The sequence below is a fragment of the Poeciliopsis prolifica genome, unplaced genomic scaffold (assembly GCF_027474105.1).
Source record: "Poeciliopsis prolifica strain line A6 unplaced genomic scaffold, Auburn_PproV2 SCAFFOLD042, whole genome shotgun sequence".
In the NCBI taxonomy this organism is placed as follows: domain Eukaryota; kingdom Metazoa; phylum Chordata; class Actinopteri; order Cyprinodontiformes; family Poeciliidae; genus Poeciliopsis; species Poeciliopsis prolifica.
The window spans coordinates 3,915,022-3,936,074 of record NW_026562417.1 but is presented as its reverse complement, the minus strand read 5'-3'; the positions used below and the strand labels follow the sequence as shown (position 1 = coordinate 3,936,074).

The following is a 21,053-nucleotide window of genomic DNA, read 5'->3' as shown; positions in this document are numbered from 1 at the left end:
TTTAGACACATCTTTGTAAGCACAGAGACCACAGTGTCAACCAGAAGATCTCAGAGCTGCATCCTTTGGTACAAGATGATCTATTTTCTGCTCGGTCTGCTTTGCTCCATCTGGGGAGAACCTGCTCAGTGTCTGGAGGAGAACAGAGATTTTAACTTTGAAGGTGACCTCCGTCAGCTCGCTGTGGGCAACAGCTCTGTCTACATCGCTACAGAGGAGAAACTTTACCAGCTGAGCCATGACCTGACTCTGATCTACAGCCTGACCCAGAGAGGGACCTTAAAGAGTGGGGACCAACTGGATGAAGAGGAATTTTACAGAAACCCCATGAAGACCTGGAATGCAGCTTTCAAAGTGAATGTTTTTTTACCATTTGAGAAAAATGACACATTGATCAGCTGTGGAGTGACTGGAAACAAACGCTGTGGTTATTGTGAGATTCTGGACCTGAAGAACATCTCCAAGCTGGTTTACAGTGAATCCATCCAGGTGGGACCTCAGAGAAGCAGCAGTGGTTCTGTCAGCTTTCTGGTGGATGTGAGACCAATGAGAGTCTGATGTTCCACATTCCCAGGAGAATCAATGAAGCTGTGGTCCAGGTGTGTGCCGTCCTGCCTGATGGGAGCTGCCATGGCGAAGCTGATGTAACCTACCAGTCAGCGCCATCTTGTACTGGAGTTTCACCATCCGTCACCTGGAGAAGGTAACAGTGTGTTTAACGATACTGTCAGATTCCTCCATTTTCTAACACTATAACCACAAACTGCAGTTTACTTTACAGAAATTTCATATGATAGACCAGCTCAAAATATTCAGTAATTAAAGTGGAAGAAAAATTATGGATGGTTTTAGTTTATTGACACCAATTTTGTCTGATTTGAAGAAGGTGGGACGGTGGGCAGCGGGGGCAATGTCACTGAAAACCATCATCAGTCTCAGTTCATGCAAATGACAAAATGCTTGCAATGAAAATCCTGTTCTTTTCATTTCTATGGAATTTATTATGTCATTTTTCCAATCATGGGAATAACATTCCTGGACATTTTTATATATTTTCTGCATCATCCAGTGGGAAGAGGAAGATCACGATCACAGGATCCAACTTGGACACAGTGGAAACAATCGTACACAACCAGCATGATCGAGACCTGGATTTTTACAGGGGCTAGAAAACCCCGAAGAATTCCCCCCGCAGCTACCAGTACCTCCTGAATACGTTAACTCTACGGTGGGTCTGTGAACACACACATACACGCACGCCCACACACACAGTGCTCTGTCAGACTTCTTCCACGTAGTTTCAGTCATATGTGTGACAAACTGCTAAGTTATCAGGTTTAATAGTAGTCAGGAACAGCCAAGTGCAGTTTTTCTGTTGTGTGTCTAACTTGTTATTGTTCAGAGCCTGTGTGACATAATTTACTCCTTTGATCATTTTTAGTTTATTTGTTTAATATAATCACATCAATGCATTAGGTCAAATCTGTTTTTTTTTTATTATTGTATTCGACAATGAATATTTATGAATTCTCTGCAGACTCTCATCTATAAAACACTTCCTGTTAAGCCCTCTGAGTGGAACGGGGCTGGTGTGTATATGAAAGTAGCCAATCAGACATTGAGATGTTCAGCAAAAATGTTCCACTATCCAGACCCTCAATTTAACAACTTCAGAGCCCAGAGGACAGAAGATAATATCAAAATCACCACTCTGGTGAGTTTTATTCTATTTTATTATTACTTTATTTATCATTCTTCATGACAATTAGATTATAAAAGATTTTTTTAAAGAGACGTAATTTTGTTTCTTTTTTTTTTTTCAGAAAAATAAAGACAGACTGATGATGACAACAGCCGAGTTGTCAATTTGGGGCATTAAGGATGAGAAGCAGTATCCCTGCATCCTGCAGCTTAAAGATGACAAATATGAAAATAAAACTCACAGTCCCTTTGTACAGATTCTGGTCTGTGAGATTCAAAACACAACCGGTGTCGTATTTAATCAGCTAAAGGTAAAACACTTTCTCAAACAACTTGCTACAATTTGAACTGTCTTGTAATTATAAGTGCTGGAACAATTATTATTTATGATTACAAGTATTGTTATACTGTTATTATTATGTAATGCTATTATGAAATACGACTCATACGTTTTAAATATGCTTTTAATTTTTCATTTAAATATTCAGTTTTAAATAACATTTCTCACATACCTCCAGATTATGTATGGAGAAACAATAGTGCAGGTGTGGAATCCATCTTTATTGGATCAGAACCTTCTCGTCCTGCGCCTGATGTTCCTCCCCTCTGTTGCTGTTGGTGAGTTTGTTTCACGAACACCACTGACGATATGGTTCACTTACTGTTCACCTCATCTTTTAAAATGGTCAATTTTAGGGGTTTTTTTCCCACAATTCCACGTTACAAGTACTACCTACACTAGTCAGTGTGGAGAACTAAATGGGGGACAACTGTTGGTCTTTCAGTGCTGATGATCATCTGTCAGTGCCAGAAGAGACGCGTCATCAAGAAGACCAAGCTCTGATCATCTCTGCTGCGCCTCGAACGTCTGGGTGAAATGCCAGATGTTTTGGATAGAAAATGTAACGAAAGCTCAAGACAGCATGCAACGCAAACAAAAAGCCAGTTCAGTCTTCCAGTGTCACTGGTTGACGGGGAAGTAAATGTTATATAATCTAATTTGGACATCCTGGGAGAGGAAGGGAGTTATAAATGAATACCACTCTTCAGTTTTATTTCTAAAAAGTTTGCTTTTGTAAAAAAAAATATATATAGATTTTAAAAAAACATGCATCTCTTCCCTTTCGCTTGACAACTATGCACTGATTTGTGTTTTCACATGACAAAATATGACTACATCAAGAACTATAACTCTTGCAAAGCTCTTTAAATTTACAGATATGCTACAGAAGTTTTTTTCTCTCACACTGGTTATATCTTCTGTCACTTCCTGGCAACAACTGGAGGATTTTAATTGGTGAAAAAATTGTTTCTGACTAGTTCAATATACTTCAGGAAGCTGTTATTTGGGAGCGCAGTCTTCCGGTAGCAACAGATATTGCTAAATATACACTCAACATTTCTAACTACTACTAGGCATGTGTGCATATTACACAGTTACTTATCTTGACATCAGATTGTGCTCACATATCAACATTTCAGCAACTTCATTTGCAATTTTTCTATCACCACAGAAGTTAGAGATAAAACACTTTCTGAAAGATACCCACAAATTAAACAGAACATCAAAAATAGTGTTTCATCCATCTTTGCACTGCATTAGACTTCACTGGCCTGAAAAACAAAAATGTATGAATAGGAAAAAAAAATTAAAACGTTTCTGTCTGACTCACAGACAAATGTAGGAAAAATATTATTTATACTCGTGAAAGAATTATACCTGTCCTTGTGTTTCTTCACCATATTTACATGAATTGCCAACTGTAACACAAATGAAAACACAAAGTAAAATAAACCTTCTCCATGTTCATCAAACCCTCGCTCTGTGATGTGTGTCTCTGCCCAGTTGCCATTTACTTCTCAAAAACAAAAAAGGCAGATAAATATACCTGTAATGAGAATATTTAGATCATCCCCACAGATTGTCACAATGATATTTACCAAATTAAGATATAAAAGTTTATTTTTATTTTATTTTTTTTACCTGTTTTTGCTTAAGGGACTATTTAAGCAAACAGTCCCTAAATGTAAACATGCATTTATGCATGTTTATATGCATAAATGCATGTTTATATGCATAAATGCATGTAAATATGCACTTATGCATGTTTACACGCATAAATGCCCAACTGGAAGTCGGCAATGTTTTCAGTAATTTATGTTCATGGGAAAATATGTTTTAGTAACAGACTTTGGTACTAAGCCACCAAAGTCGATATACTTACTTCTGAAACTAACTCTGAAACCATACCTCAGAAAAACCCTGCGGTGAAAGCAAATAGACATCTCTGGTCTCTGTGTCAGTAAAAGCGTTCGGGTGACAAACATGTCTCTCAGGAAGCGGTCATGTCTCAACCATCAGCCCACAGCTGATGGTTGAGACATAAACCATCAGCTGGAACCTGCTGCAGATATAACAGCTCTGTTCTGGAATGGTTGCCCGTAAATGATACTAATGTTAATGTAGCACTGCTATGTGGGGCTAGACTGGTTACCCCCCAAAAATGAGAGAGAGAGCAGCACACCAAGAGGGAGTAGTGTGGCTGTCCAGAGTTTATATTTACTTCATATCCAACAAATCAACAGTCAAAATAAAAAAAACAATAACTGACTCTCTAAAGGCAAAGCTCAATTCTTTAAGTAGAGATCAGTTAAATAACTCACCCTGTATGCAACAGAGTTGCAACCACATTTATAAACCTAGCTGCAAAAATAAATAATCTTACACACATCCCTACTCTTTAAATTAAATGTCCTAATTTCACAATAGAGTAGCAATAAATTTATTACTACTTCGTGATGATACACAAATCATCTTGAGGAACACTCTCAGACAAGTACTTAACACGTTGTGATTATGTCAGCATATTGTATACTGCAAAAAAAAAACTATGGTAAAAAATGGTGAAATACCGACACTTACTGACTGCAATATCCAAAACATTTTATTACCATAGAAAATACATGGAATGACCGTAACTCAAAACTGCAACAACAAAAACAAACAAAATCTGTGAATTTACAGTAAAAAATGGTGAAATACCAACAGTTACATCCAAAGCATTATACTAGCATAGAAAATACATGGAATTGCAATAACTCAATAAACATTTTTCAAGTAATTTTGACAGTCATGAAATGTAGAAAACACAGAAATATATTGTAAAAATATAAGGAATTGTAAAATTCATAGCAAAATATTGTAATATTGCCAGCAGTGAATCATCCTAAAATTAACGGTACTAATTGGCCAAAATCTCTAATTTTGCTGATATTTATATCTACAATGTAAAACCTTAAACCAGACTGTAAAAGTAACTTTTACAAAGAATAGAATGCTGGTGTGATATTTTGGTTTCTTTTTTCAATAATCCCTTTTATTCATCAAACTGAAATCTCAAAGGTAGACCAGATCGATATCTGGCGATCCATTGACTTCAAGGCAAATTCCTACAGCTGACGCCGCCATCATTTATGAGAGACTTTCATTAAATATTGTATTTGGGATTTCATGGATTTCTCATACATTAAGAGAACTGCATGTTAGGTCCTGCTGCTTGGATGAAGCAGATGTTGCAATCGCAGCTTCCAATTCAGAACATGGCTAAAGGGCGATTCCACCTCATTTTTTACTACAGTCAGCGTCTTTAATTTACTCCAGCTAAAAAAACGACATCTGTGATGTAGCCCTGTATATGAATTGCATCAATCACAGCTAACAGCTCGACTGTGTAACCTGTTGGAGTTACAGAGAGTAACTTCCTAACTACCTGAGTTAGAAAAGGTCCAAACACACCATGTCAAAAGCATTTCTGGTTCCCAGTGGTAGGAAATGTGCTCATGTTCACACTGCTGTTACCGCGGTACATCAGACGTACACCACTTCCGTACACTCTGAAACGAGAACAAGTGTTGTTATGGTTTTGTTCAAAATATTTTCCATTTTCGATGTGTCCCGAAAAACATTCAAGTTGAAGGTCTTAGTGTATTTATTGTTTGTTTCATATCGCTGTATGAAATGACTACTTTGAATGATTTGGATTCTCTTTTGTGATTCTGCTCTCTTTGTAGAATTGACATGGATTCTGTGGCTTAACATTCTTCCTCTGTTGGTTCTAACTCCCTGCTCTTCCCACTTCCAGCTGATCAGTAACCATGTACCAGCACATCAAGGCTCCTTTTGATAAAGTTTGAGTGGTATATAAAATCTCATTTCTCATGCAGTTCACTAAGTGACATACGATGAAGGTACATCTCAAAAGTTTTTTAAAAGTTCAGTATTTTTGTCAGCATTCTCTGTGCACTTTAATATTCGTCCAAAAAACAAAACCAAAATAAACCAAAAACTAATGAATTGTGTATTTTTGACCAATAAACGAATCACTGAAAGTGTGCATTTGCAGCAGTAGGAGAAAGCCCAAAATACTGTTTGTACATGAACAATAATATTTTAGCAAAAATGCTCTTTCAATTATTCTCAACATTTACAAGTTCAAAGCCAGGAAGATGTTTTTGCACAGATCAGAAGCATTATTTGCACGCACATTTGTCATCTACTACAGTAATATAAACATTGAAAAAGAAAACAACAAAATGGTTCAATCAGCAAAGGCGCAAAACAAACAGGCAGAAGCAAACTAATCCACTACTGAGGGCCCAACTGTTATAATCTGATGCTGCGACTTTAACAATCTGTGTTTGATCTTCAGTCTATAAATACGTCTCAGCAAATAACCAATTATCTCAGATTGCTCTAAGCTCCGCCCCCTTTCCCAGATTCCACCACTTCTGGTCTACAATGCTGTTCTGAGCAGGACAGGCCCCAAATCGAGTTCTGCTTAGGGCCCCATGTGGGCCGGCCCTGAAAACATCAAAACAGATTTTTTGATTTTCTGAGTTCATTTCTAAAAAACATGATGTTTCAGAAAGATAAAGGTTAGAGAAGTTCAGAAAGATACAAATAGAAACACCCCTCTTACTGAAGTTTTTCTTCCAGAAACCGTCGGGCGATCAGAGATTTCTCTCAGTCCGTCTTTTCCACACACAAACAATCACCTGCACTGGAATACAAAGAGGTTCTCAGTTGGAACTTTGACCTTGATTCAAACAATACTGCAAATAAAAATGTCCTAGTGATTATTTTGATCACATTGACTCATCATATAATACAATATTCATTGTGTTGGAAAATGCAGATGGAACGTTGTATGTTATTTGGCATTTGGTGCAGTCAGTGGGCCAAAACTAAACATCAGTCATGTTAATGTACTTACCAGCAACAACACAGGGTATTAGCAAGAGCCGCAGAATCAGAAGGACTTGATGAAATAAAGACAAAATCTGTAGATTTATTGTTTCCTTTCCGTATTTGATCTTGAAAAGAGAAATACAGCTGATGTAAAAAGAACTTTAATTTTGAGTTGTAAATCAGAAGAAAAGATAAATCTGTAAATGAATCTCCTGCATCTCTGAAAGGTTTTTTTGCTCAACAATAGGCTGGTTGGACTCGAATAACTGTCAAGCTATAAAGGGCAATTATTAATAAAAGTGGTCACTTTAATCAAGAGTGAAAAGTTGGGACAGCATCTGATTATCAGGAACTACGCCAAACTGCTCTTAGTCTCTGACATTTATTGATAAATGAAAACCTGTCTAGTGAAACGAGTACAGAACAATAGATGGAGTTTCAGCTTCTTATTCTGATCAACTGTATCAATGAAGCAGATCCAGTGAGACACTGGGTTGGATATAAACATTTATACTGTTGGATCGAACAACATTCAGTCCTACCACACATTTATTTCATATATTTTAAGCAAACCCACACATTTTACTGTTACATCCATTTTAGTGAAGCATGAATTTACATTTACCTTTATGTGTCTGAAGTCATCATTTTGTGAACCTTGGACCTCGCAGATGACAGTCTCTGTTTTGTCGCCGTTTTCTTTGGATGTTATGATGCAGGGATATTGCTTTTCATCCTTCATGACCCAAACTGACAGCTCTGCTAGCTCCATCTCCAGGTTGTCTGTCTTTTTCTGAAAGAACAAAGACAAGAGTATCACCTTTTGTGACCTTTCGTCAGGTGATCATTTATACTGGATTTACAAAAGAAAAAAAGCACCCTTACCTGGATAAAGACATGGCTCTTCTGCCCCGTGCTCACAGCTGTGAAGCTGATAAACTCTGGATCTGGATGGTAGGTCATCTTTTTAGGGCACTCTAAGCTTCGATTGGCTACTTTCAGAAACACGGCGCTGCTGGAGCGCCCATCATTCTCGGCTGCTGGTGTTTCGTAGACGAGTCTGAAAGGAATTTGGGACACCCTCACCGACCCATTCATCAAATTCACCTTTTTGGCTAATTGTTAGCGAATAGAACTACATTAGCAACTTAGCTTTCAAGCTTGGAGATTAATCTGACTTGTTTGAGTTCAGAGCAATCAGAAAGGATATTGCTTAATCTAAGCTGCGACATTCAGATAGCAGGGTCAGAATTAGATGCAAACAACATAAAAACGAAAATGTCTCTTGTCCTGTATTGACGGAAGCTGGTGGTGGGTAATCACGGAGGGCATATGTCTTCCTGCCACACTTTGGGCAACTTAAACACTGTAGCCTCCTTGACTGCTGACCACAGTCATCACTCTCAGGATGGTCATGCAGCATGTCACAAAGTTTCAATAACATCAATATGGTTTCTTGGCATGACTCTGTACTCACTCCAGTCACCAGATAGCAATCTGATGCTGAAATAATGAAGCTATGTCAGTTTGCCAGGTCACGGTAAAATCTTGCAGTATTTTGTGAAGATTATGTAGTTAAATGTGTGGTAACAGTCAGATTAGCCGTGCAAAAGTACCTGATAGTTGCTGTTTGTGGTAAACACAGCTTCCTGTGTGGTGTGGCTGTGTGTGCGATCCCCTCCACCAGATCCAGATTTGCTCCAACTAGAGTGACTTCCCTGTTTCCGCTGCCGGCCACGGAGCAGCAGTAGGAGAAAAATATGTCAGATAAAAAATAGCGTTTGTTGATTAGATTCAAATAGGATTGACTCGTTGGTCTAAGTTTATATTAGTGCATACATCCCATGAACAAATGCCACCAAAATCAATTCAAATGAATTTCTTACAAATAGATACACAGAGCTCTACATGTCAGACACTTCAAAGTATAGATTTAGAAGGCAGATTTTAATTCAAATAAATTTATTTTCAAAACCAAATCCAAATTTCATCTTCAATCATAAAGTTCTTCCCTCAGATTGCTTGATGAAGAGCCGCCTCACATCTCAGGTTTTTTGGAGTAATCTCTGAATGCCTGTTGCCTGCATGGTGCTTCCTGGACGAGCAACTCAGAAATGAAACCATAAAACAGAGTCTCGCTCTATTCTAGAAGGGGTAATTATTGCTCCAGAGCAGATAAAAAACTTGATTATTTCATCTGATTCCTTTATTGTTCCTGTCGTGCTTCAGTATGTAAGATCTTGGTTTTTTATTGTTAGTTGCTCGATTCCTCCAATCACTCACTATTACTACCCATGCTCCTGATGCTGCTCTTCTGAAACTCCGCCCTGAAAATTCGTCTCGTCGTTCATCACTAAAGAACCATCTCTGCACTTGGGGTTCTTCACAAACCGTCAACATGACAAAATGACTTATATATTACATATATGAGGCTGTAATTCTTGTATTTTTAAATTTGAATCCAATTTTTGGTATCATGGAAGATTCTTATTCCTAAATGTCATGTTTTTATCTTTATCACCTATAAACAGAAAATCATCATAATGTTTAATTATGATGAGAAACGCTTGAAAACATCAAACTGTGTAATTGGACTATAATACTATATTTCACAAGTTATTGAAATTAAAAAACATTTTAATAATGATCCAATTTGTCAAATATGACTATAAAAGTTGGAATATCATATTTCGCAGCATCGCTGATGAGGTACAGCTGCAGTAAATGTTGCACATAAAAGGTTTAAATACCTCCTCCAGCTGATGCTTGGTAAGATGTTGGTGCACACTGGTGATGATTGATAGACGACTTTGGCGTCGCCATAGCAACTTTCATCTGGGAGTAGGACACACACTCTGACCACACCTGTAGTTTGGACTTCAGGAAGGTGGAACAACAGACTGAGACCACTGTTGTTCCACACAGGAGACCTGATCAGAGAACACAGAGAGAAAACAGTATAGACAGCGCCACAAGATTAACTAAAAAACATTTCAATTGGAAAACCAGTTAAAAGTGAAAGTATTTATTAAAAATTATATGTTACACAGTATTGTATAGACAGACTCACTCCTTTGGGTCACAGTCCAGGTCTGCTTTAATCCTGACTCTGGTCACATCTCTGAGGTTACGACCCGACAACACAGCCTGATTTCTGCCATAGAAAGACACAACACTGGGAGAGACGGAGGAGATCTCTGGTATCTGAAGGAGCAGAAAATACAAATGTTTCACATTACCAAAGAGTTATAATAAAAATATAACAAATATAACTTGCTGGTTATATTTTCAGTGTAACCAAATGAACTCAAAACAATTAAAAATGAGACTCACAGAAAAATTTCTCCCAAACTGCTCAAAGTTTGGGCAAATGTCCTGCAGAAAGAAAGAAGTGACATTTATCAGTTCATTTTATGAAGCTGTTCCAGATGACATTAGTCCAGTTTAGCACAAAAACTGTAAAGAAATACATTTCTTAATTCATATTAAGAAATGCAATTACAACTAACAAACCCTATTTGAGAAGAAACTTCTCTAAATTTCATCTAAAAATCATCAAATATTTCAAGATTACGTTGCTGACTGCATCAGTGGCCCAGGAGCAGCTGTTCTGTCTCCACCCACATCCTGCTCTGATACACCGCTGACACCTGGACAGAAAACAGCCCCAGTTTGATCCCAGTTTGATCTCAGCTTACTCAAACATTATGACACATGATGCAGATTCTTTTAGAAACATCAAGATGCAATAATAATGCATCTTTCCTGTTAATGAAACATTGTGAAAAATGAAGCTTCTCTGGATTCAAGACAAATTATTTCCTTTCAGCTACAACAGAAAACAGATGATTCTACCAGCTTGTAATCTGTCAGATTTAAATATCAGCTACAATATTTGCATTATTCAGATTTCATGCAGAGTTATTATGAAAACACTGGAGTTAAATCATACTGTTAGACTTTAGGATGATTTCAGTTGTTATTAAATCTGTATTAGAAAACATAGATGAACTTACAGGTGAAAACTTGGTTGCCCCTGGATACTGGAACAATTAATGATCTTTATTTGTTCTGTCAGTTTTGTGTCTCCAAGTCTGATCGTCACGGTAACGTCAGGATCTGTAAATCCAAGATAAAGTATGAAACTTTAACAGCTGAAACAAAATGTTTAAAGACTTCCTGACCATCACTGACCAGGGAGAGGGTCATTGAGAATGCAGGTGCATTGTGGGTACTGTGGTTTAGGTTCTTGTTTTGTACAAAGCTGAGTGGAGGTTGTAGAGAAATCACAGGTGAAGTTAGACTGAACCTTCTTCTCTACAGTCAGATGTGATTGGAGGATTATTTTCATCTGAGAAAAGAACAAATATAAGATGATAATGACTGATAGTTCCAGATAAATACAGTCATAAATATATTAATAACCCACCTCTCCTGTGGAGTCCTTCTGAAATCTGTGAGAAACTATTTCTGCTTGGATTCATCAGGGATGGACAGCCTCTCTGAATCTATGCAGTCGTCTTTAAATGAGCAGCTGAAAACATTTAAATGTGTCATCATAAAGTTGAGATGAAGGATTGAGCTGCAGGTGAAGTTTCTCTGACCTTTTCTTAGAGACACACCAGACACAGAATGGATCCTGGGCAGAAAGACAATCCTTCACATTTTGGTAAGTTGTGCAGTTTGACACTGGAACACGTTTAACCTGGAGCAGAACACCATGTTTCAGAAACACAGCAATAGGCAGGGGAAGTGAACGCCTCATGACAAAGCTCCATCTACCTGGTTTTTAAACGGCACATAGACATGTTTCTGATCCACTGGATCCAGTTGGACTTTTGGAAACACTTTGTTGTCTCCACTGGTTCTGTAGAGGATCTGTGGACAGGAGGGTCGATACTTCCTGTCCACAGAAAGCTGAAAACAATAACAGTGATGTTAGAGGATGAATTAAATGACCTACTATGAATGAAAGAGCTAAAGTGACATGCAGAAATTTACAGAAATGGGAAAACCTGTTACAGAACAATTGATCACACACATGACAAATCTGACCATTTTTGGGAAACAAGACTTGAATTGCAGAAAATACAGCAAACCTGTGGAAGAAGGTTTTGTGGTCATATGAGACCAAAATGTAACTTTTTGACCTTTGAACAAAATGTTATCAGTGACAAAAACTCCCATCTTCCTCTTGGCAGACATAGTGGTGGCAGAATCATGTTATGGTGGGAGTTAGTGGGAATATGGAGGAAGCTGATTACAGGGAGATCCTGGAGGAAAACCTACTAGAGATTAAAATGTATTTTTAACTGGTTGAGTTTGAGCAGAACATTTTAAAGCTTATTACATACATCCCAGTCTGATCTAATGTCAACACAACCCCAACACCTGTGGAGTAAATGTTATGAAAGTCCATGTGGTTTCACTTATACACCACATTTTTGTCTGTTAAGTTTTTATACTTCAAAAATAATATGAAAACACATATGTAGATATTGCTTGTCAACTCTTAGAGAACACAAATTCAACAGTTTTAACTGTGATATTGATATGATTTACAAAAGGTGAAACCAATTTCAGTTTAATGTTACTTATTTTGCTGAAACATATTTAGCCCCTCAGTTGTTAGTTTTCTACCCACCTTGATGATCTGTCCATCTGCTGTTCCAATGAAGAAAACCATCCAGCCGTTCAGCCGGACAGTCAGAACAGAACTCATGAGGTTCTGCTTAAAAAGCACAGCCTTTGGTTTCAGGAGAACCGACTGAGGAACAGAGAGAATCGGTTCAACATTTTGTCATTTCAAACCAAGGAAAGATCTATAGTTTTATAAATGGCAACACAGAATGTCTGGAACAAATTTCAATAAGTTGGCTTTAAATGTTTCTATTTCAGACATAAATATAAACAAAACTATAAACAACAATACACACATTGCCACAGATCATATGATAAAATGGTTTTTACATTTCTCAAAACTGAACACAACAAAGTTAAAGTGATTTAAAAGAGAAAAACAGTGAAAACACAAAAACTTGCTAACCTTTATATTTCTTCAATAGAAATCACTCAACCTTTATTAAATTTATTGCCTCAGTTCATACATGTAAAATGCTGCTGGAGATTCTCAGTCATCCAGGACTGAGTTAAATATCAAAACATGTTAACCTTAAATATTCAAAGATACTGTGAATAACAACACCGCTACATTCAGCACCCAGAGGAAGCCGATAAATTCCTGAGCCGGCAAATTGAGGATTGGCAATCTGGAACTAAATGAAGCAGGAGACAGACCATTTTTTTGTTGCCATGTTTGAAATCTTGAGAAAGCGAGAAGTAAAAAATTTGTCATTGAGTGAGAAATTGAACTTATTCATTTTGATACTTAATTGTGAGGTTGAGCGGCATCCGGGTTTGGAGAGATGGAGAAGCTTGTTGCTAATCCTCCACCAGGTGGAAGGCTGGTTCTAGCTTTTAGTTGGGGGTATGGAGACACCGAGACACCGCTCCTGGTTCTGTTCAGTTATGTTGGGGGGTGGGGAGGGTTCATTACGTTATTGGGAGGGTTGTTTCTTGCACATCGGCATGTTCTGAATACTGTACAATTATCTTCACAGTCATGCAACACATAGTTACTAAAATATATACAAATTGATGTCAACTGATCCAGATAAACAAAGTAAGTATGGAATTAATCTAATTAGCTGGAATGTTCGAGGGATAAATAGCCCTCTAAAAAGAGGTAAAGTTTATGCACACCTGCGTTCGTTGAAGGCTGATATTTGTTTTCTCCAAGAAACTCATATCAAGAAAACAGCTGCTAAAGTTCTTAGTCCTCTTGGGCCTCCCATGTATATCAGTCAAATTTCAGCACAAAAACTAGAGGGGTTGCAATTTTGATTAAAAAACATACACCTTTTGTTCACAAACAGACTATTTCAGATCAAGGGGGAAGATATGTGATTGTTAGTGGGCTGCTGAATTCTATACCAGTGACTTTTATAAATATATATGGGCCTAATTTTGACAGTCCCATTTTTTTTCAAGACCTTTTTAATGTAGTACCGGATTGGGTTGGCTCTAATATAATATTGGGGGGATCTAAACCTAATCCTGGACCCAATTTTAGATAGACAACACCCTCAGTCTAATTCATTCAAGTACAGGGAGTCACTTAAAACTCTATTACAATCTCATAATATGGTTGACATATGGAGACTGCTATATCCTAATGGGAGAGATTATTCATACTTTTCAGCAGTACATAAGTCCTACTCTAGGATTGATTACTTCTTATTGGACTCTAGGTTGCTGGCATCAGTATCAAGCTGCAAATATCACAATATTCACATATCGGATCACGCTCCTGTGTTGCTGAACCTTAAACTAGATTTTAAAAAAGGGAGACAGAGCTGGCGCTTAAATAATGCACTGCTGAAAGATAAGGAGTTTTTCTCCTATATCTCAGACGAAATTAAGTCATTTCTGAATTCTAATGATAAGGGGGATGTGGATGATTCAATGCTTTGGGAAGCAATGAAGGCTGTTATAAGAGGATGTATAATCTCATTCGAGGCAGCAAAATGTAAAGAGTCCAAGTTAAGGTTGGATGAAATAGATGACCTGTTGACCACCTTAGAAAACGCATATAAATTAAAACATAGCCCTGACATTTTGAATAAAATAACAACTCTACGATATGAATATAACTCTATTATGTCAAGAAACGTTTCTAAATTACTGGTTCAAGTCAAACAAAGATACTTTGAGTTAGGTGATAAACCCCATAAGCTATTAGCCCGCCAGCTTAAACAAACACAGGCCTCTAGAGCCATACATCGTATTAAGCTTGAAGATGGAACTTTACTCACAGATCCGGATAAAATCAACGACTGCTTTGCAGACTTCTACACTAGTGTCTATCAGTCACAAGGAAAATTGGACATTGAAAAATATGGACAGATTTTTTGAAAGTTTGAATTTGCCAAAACTGCCATCAGATTCAGCTGAGGCTCTGGAAGTCAACATAACTTTACAGGAAATTGTATCTGTTATTTCTACACTTCCCAACAACAAAGCGCCTGGTCCTGATGGCTTCAGTGTTGAGTTTTTCAAGGTATTCAGTTCCAAATTATCACCTCTACTTTTGCGTATGTTAAACCACTCTAAGCAAGCAGCAAGACTGCCTCCCACCCTATACAGAGCCAATATCTCACTTATTCCTAAACCAGGCCGAGATCCTGAAGTTGTTACATCCTACCGCCCAATATCATTGTTACCTCTAGAAACCAAAATCCTTGGGAAAATTCTAGCCAATAGACTTAAAAAGCACATATGTTTAATCATCCACCCGGATCAGACTGGCTTTATGCCAGGTAGGCATATGTTTTTTAATTTGCGTCGTCTTTTCAATATATTATATTCAAATCATTCAAAGGAGTCCATTGTTGTCTCGCTAGATGCACAACGAGCATTTGGTCAAGTAGAATGGCCTTATATGATGTATGTTCTTAAAAAGTTTGGTTTTGGGCCTCTGTTTACGGATTGGATTGAAATAATTTATTCACACCCAACTGCCTCGGTTATTACTAATCAGAATATCTCCCGCCCCTTTGCTATTCATCGTGGTACACGTCAAGGCTGCCCCCTCTCCCCATTTCTCTTTTCAGTCGCTATTGAACCTCTTGCTGCCAGCATTAGGCAAAACCTATTAATATCTCCTATTGAGATGTTTAATTGTAAGCATCACATTTCGCTGTATGCTGACGACATACTCTTATACATCTCTAACCCACAGAAATCACTGTCTCCTCTTTTGACGTGATCAACAATTTCAGCAGTTTCTCTGGTTTTTCTATTAATTGGGATAAAAGTGAACTAATGCCGCTTACTACAGAGGCTGATTTGGCATATCTGAAGTCCACATCATTTAAGATAACTTATGACTCTTTTACATACCTGGGCGTGTTGGTAACAAAGAAGCCAGAACATCTTTTACGGCTGAATTGGCAGAGTAAAATCCAACAACTCAAACAGAATATTGATTTCTGGAAAACTCTCCCGCTATCTATGGCTGGCAAGATTAACGCCATTAAAATGGTGGTATTACCACGATTTCTTCACTTATTTCAATCTGTCCCATGTTTTATAGGGGTATCCTACTTCAGACAACTAGATTCTATTATTATTCCCTTTATTGGGGCTATAAAAATGTCAGGATTTCCAAAGTACACTTATGTAAACCGGGAATGGTGGGTGGGTTTTCCTTACCGGATTTCAAGCAATATTACTGGGCTTGCCATTTATCCATCTTAGCGTGGTGGAAGAAGGGCCCACTCTCATCTGATGGGACCTGTCCTTCCTGGTTATCCTTGGAGCGTCTGCATTGTTTAATTCATCTCTAACTGCGCTCCTTAACAGCCCCATTAAAGTCAATAAACACGCTATACCAATAGTTTTGTCATTAGGAATACCATCAGAATATGGAAACAGATACAAAAGTTTATAAAAGCTCCAGAGGTTTACTTTGATACTCCTATCTGTGAAAATCATTCCTTTGCACCAGGTCTCTGTGACGCCGTCTTTCGGACGTGGAGAATGAAAGGCATTGATGTGATAGGCAACCTATATATCAATGGAACTTTTGCATCTTTTGCACAGTTATGTTCTGAGTATAATCTTCCCCCATCAAGTTTTTTTCCGTTATCTGCAGGTTCGGGACTATGTTAGGAAAATGTCTTGGATTTTGGAACTCTAGCAAAACATAAAACCCTGGAGGAAATAAATAGATTTGATCCTGCCAATCGGGGGGCAGTGTCATACTTTTATAAGATCTTTAATAACGTACGTGTAGACACAACCAAGATAAAAAAGGCCTGGGAGGATGAGTTAGGGCAGCAGCTATCCGATGAATTATGGGAGGAGGGTTTGAAAAGTGTGCAAGACTGTTCTGTCAATGCCAGACATAATCTCATACAGTTCAAAACATTACATAGACTCCATTATTCGAGGGAGAAGCTGAGCACTTTCTTTACTAGCGTGTCTCCAGTTTGTAGTCGCTGCTGGGCAGCCATTGGTAACTTGACACACTCCTTCTGGTCATGTGTTCAGCTTCACTCATTTTGGAAGAACATTTTTCATTTTTTTTCAACAGCTTTTGGAAAGAAATGGGACCCAGAACCACTTATTGCAATCATTGGGGTCTCCAGTGCTTTGCGACCAGCCACTAAGCAGGAGAAAACGGCTGTTTTATTTGGTACAGTGATTGCCAAAAGGTTGATTTTGAGATTTTGGAAAAAAGACTCTGTGCCCACATTTGATCTCTGGTTGGGGGAACTAGCAAATACTCTGCATCTGGAAAGACTGAGATATTACAATGAAGATAAAGTCAGTGTGTTTGAGAAAATATGGAATCCTGTATTAAAATCCCTTCAATGAAAAACTGTTAATGACAGACCTGCCACAGTTGAGATCTTGTACTCACTTTGTGATGTACTTATGTTGTTTTGACTTTGTAAGTGCTTTATGATGTGCCGATTTGGGAGGGTAAGGGATGGGTGGGAATTTGATCTGTTATGTTAATCTATGTATGTCAGTATGTAAAATTTAATTAAAAAAAAATATTCAAAGATTATGTTTAACACAGTAACTTACCGAGGTCTTTGTAGTTTTTGATGTGTAAAAAAAGTCTGGATCTTTATCCATCTCCCTGTTGAGATCAGGACTGATGTCAAACAGCAGCAGCTCAGTGTTGCTTTCTCCTCCGTCCACACTGAACACTCCACTCCACAGGACCTGCTGTCCACCTGGGACGACCGAGGACGCCAGCAGTCTGCTGTCTTCACCTCCAGAGGAACTGAGAGTCGCTCCATGAAGAGACTCCAGAGTCTGAGTTTTACTGGTTTCAGCCTGAAGCCAGATCAGACGGACTTTGTTGCTTTTACCTCCTGATGCCACGTTGGAGAACAGATACACTGTTGAGTTGATCTGGAATCCGTCCACAAACTCTACTGCAGCTTCAGTTTGGATCCCAGGTTTATCACCTGATTGATCAGACCAGGAAAATATTTCCCCAGGCTGCCTGTGATATGTGTTGTGAAGGTTGATTGTCTTTAAATCAGCACTACAGTCTGTCTTGAGTCTAGGGTTCTTTATTGCTGTCAGGATGTAAGTCTCAGTCTGACCTGAATCCTCCTTCACATCCACCAGAAAGCTGACAGAACCACTGCTGCTTCTCTGAGGTCCCACCTGGACGGATTCACTGTAAACCAGCTTGGAGATGTTCTTCAGGTCCAGAATCTCACAATAACCACAGAGTTTGTTTCCAGTCACACCACAGCTGATCAATGTGTCATTTTTCTCAAATGGTAAAAAAACATTAACTTTTAAAGTTGCATTCCAGGCAGTCTTCATGGGGTTTCTGTAAAACTCCTCTTTATCCGGTTGGTCCCCACTCTTTAAGGTCCCTCTCTGGGTCAGGCTGTAGATCAGAGTCAGGTCATGGCTCAGCTGGTAAAGTTTCTCCTCTGTAGCGATGTAGACAGAGCTGTTGCCCACAGCGAGCTGACGGAGGTCATCTTCAAAGTTAAAACCTCTGTTCTCCTCCAGACACTGAGCAGGTTCTCCCCAGATGGAGCAAAGCAGACCGAGCAGAAAATAGATCATCTTGTACCAACGGATGCAGCTCTGAGATCTTCTGGTTGACACTGTGGTCTCTGTGCTTACAAAGATGTGTCTAAAAGTGCTGCAGCTTTGCTGAAAGGCACTGAGAGCGGAAGGAAATGAAGGCACACCACAGGTTCAGGTACTGACCCACTCTGAAAGTGATTCAAAATGGATCCACGACTGAGTTTTCAGACAATTACATTTGTGTCTTTAAGCCAAGAGCATCAAGAAAACAAAACACAGACATGTGTGCAGTCAGCTTCAAGTCATATCAAATACAGCAACTAAAATTGCTTTGTTTACAACATGCAGTTGTATTTATTTTTTTCATTTAGCAGCACTGTGCTTTAAGAACCTTTGAAAATGTAGAGTCAAAACAAAGTTCCTCTCAACTGGTTTCAGGCTCAAAAAATGTAAACCAGCTGATGATGTTTGGAGAAATGCTGTTAAAGAATCTAAAGTAAATGTGACATTTTATTTTTTCACTACAGTGGCATTTAACAAACGAATGTGACTTTCCTGTTGTGTCATTTGCTTTTAGATATTCCTCCTATCAAATTTCTGAATATAGTAGCTTCCCTGATTAGACACAAGATGGCAGTCTATGAAAGCATTGTTTATCATTTAGTTCCAGATACTACTTTACAAAAGAGAAATTGTATTCAATATATCAAGTGTTGGGACTCTGTACATGTGCAATTAGATCAATTCCAACAGCATCATAATTGGTAGAGATGGGAGAAATGCCACTTAAAATTAGAAGAGAGCAACAAACATTGAATTATTGGTCTGATTTAAGAGGATATAGACAGGATCTTCCAATCCAAGAAACGTTTAAACTGTGTTGGGAAAAAGAAATACAACAGAAGTTTTGTACGGATTGTGAATCAGAAAACAACAGAGCTCAAAATAGATCAGATCAGTGCAAGTCAAGCAGTTTTATTACCAGTGATACTAACTTGGATGATTGCCAACCCACACTAAATAAGGAACAAGATAGAAATTCAACAAAAGAAGAAGACATAAGGTGGCGCTGTTGCTCTAAATCCAAATCAACTCAAGACATTGAGGTCTTTTTTTTTTTTTGGAGAACATCTTTCAGCTATTTTGATGAAAGTGAAGGAATGGGGGAATTTTAACTGGGAATTGTGACTTATGGCAGTAAAATTCCCCCATATGAAGGCCGCAGCCAGCCTCTTTGCGTTAACCTTATTACTGTCTTCATTATTGCTGACATCTTGTCAGACATGTTCATTCTTCTGAATTTTATTCCCTCTTTGAATGTCGAGTTCTGTTTGTTGTGTCTGACTTTAGTTTCCCAGAGTTAGCTTTTTTTCCCATGTCCTCTTCATGAACAATAAAGAGTTCATGAACCCGTTTTGTACATTTTTATTAATAATATATTTTACTTTGCTAGTTAGTCTCAGCAAACTGACGTCCTTGCTAACTGGAAACATATCCCTGAATTTAATGGCTTGAAGGGTTCTCCAATATTTTAAGTACAAAAGTATTCTAGAATTTCGTGTAGAAATCGTTTGGAGGAAAAGTCTACAGCAGCCTATATATTCTCAGATGTCTGTTTGACTTTGTATGCTAGGTTAGCTCGGGCAAGGAAATAAAAACTGCGTCATAAGAAGATCAAAGGCTGCTCAGAGTTAGCCTAATTTTAAAAGAACTTCCTAATCAGGCAATTCTCTTCATGTGACAGATAAATAAAAAAAGAGCTATACACTTATATGGGTTTGCTGAATTCCTACGTAAGTAACCTGGTATTTATTGTTACTATTCCAAAGGTTTTTTCTTTTTCTTTTTTTCCCCCTTCTATTTAAGTTTGGTGAGGTAACATAGCCTAGTAGCCTAGCTTAGCAGGTCGTACGTAAAATACAAAAAATGAACTCAGGAGGATGAATTATTAATATACCGTAAAAGAAAAGTTACAATGTTTAAAAGAGTTTTTCTTTATGGCATTAGACATTGTCCATAGACAAACAGTTACAAGAAAACACTTGAGAACTGAACCCATTTGGGATAAATTGTACGTTTTAACTTATTTATTTAATTTATTTTATTTTACTTCCGAGATTTAACACTAGATGGCACTGTTGCCATAGCTGGGAAAGCAATGCTCTGTTTGCTGACATACTGTAATTAGCACTTTATCAAAAGTAATTTAATATCTGCCATTTCTTGGCAAAAGTTGAGATACATCGCACATCGCCTTAAGTTGTGAATCCAAATTAAGGCAGAGACAAAATTAAGGCAAATAGAAATACGACACACCAAGAATTGCTTATATTCTATATTTCTGAAAGTAAGACTTGGGCTGAAAGAAATGCACATTGAGTTGCCATGTGTAACAAATAAAAATAACATTGTGATATAGATCTATATTTGTACTACAATCTTTACAGGCTGTGCAACCATGTATTTTAATTTG

The 21,053-nt window shown here is 38.0% G+C and overlaps 1 protein-coding gene across 1 annotated transcript; it reads right to left on the bottom strand.

Annotated features, from left to right (window-relative positions):
• Positions 1-6,454: 6,454 nt before the first annotated feature.
• On the bottom strand, positions 6,455-19,865 carry LOC129376070 (plexin-C1-like). The gene is given in 18 exon segments (XM_055055495.1): positions 6,455-6,562; positions 7,575-7,742; positions 7,835-8,009; positions 8,566-8,676; positions 9,700-9,879; positions 10,020-10,153; positions 10,283-10,324; positions 10,524-10,599; positions 10,966-11,068; positions 11,144-11,300; positions 11,379-11,416; positions 11,419-11,483; positions 11,554-11,654; positions 11,732-11,866; positions 12,594-12,716; positions 17,169-17,177; positions 17,606-18,716; positions 19,852-19,865. Coding segments are annotated over 18 exon segments (2,850 nt in total).
• Between the last annotated feature and the right edge of the window lie 1,188 nt (positions 19,866-21,053).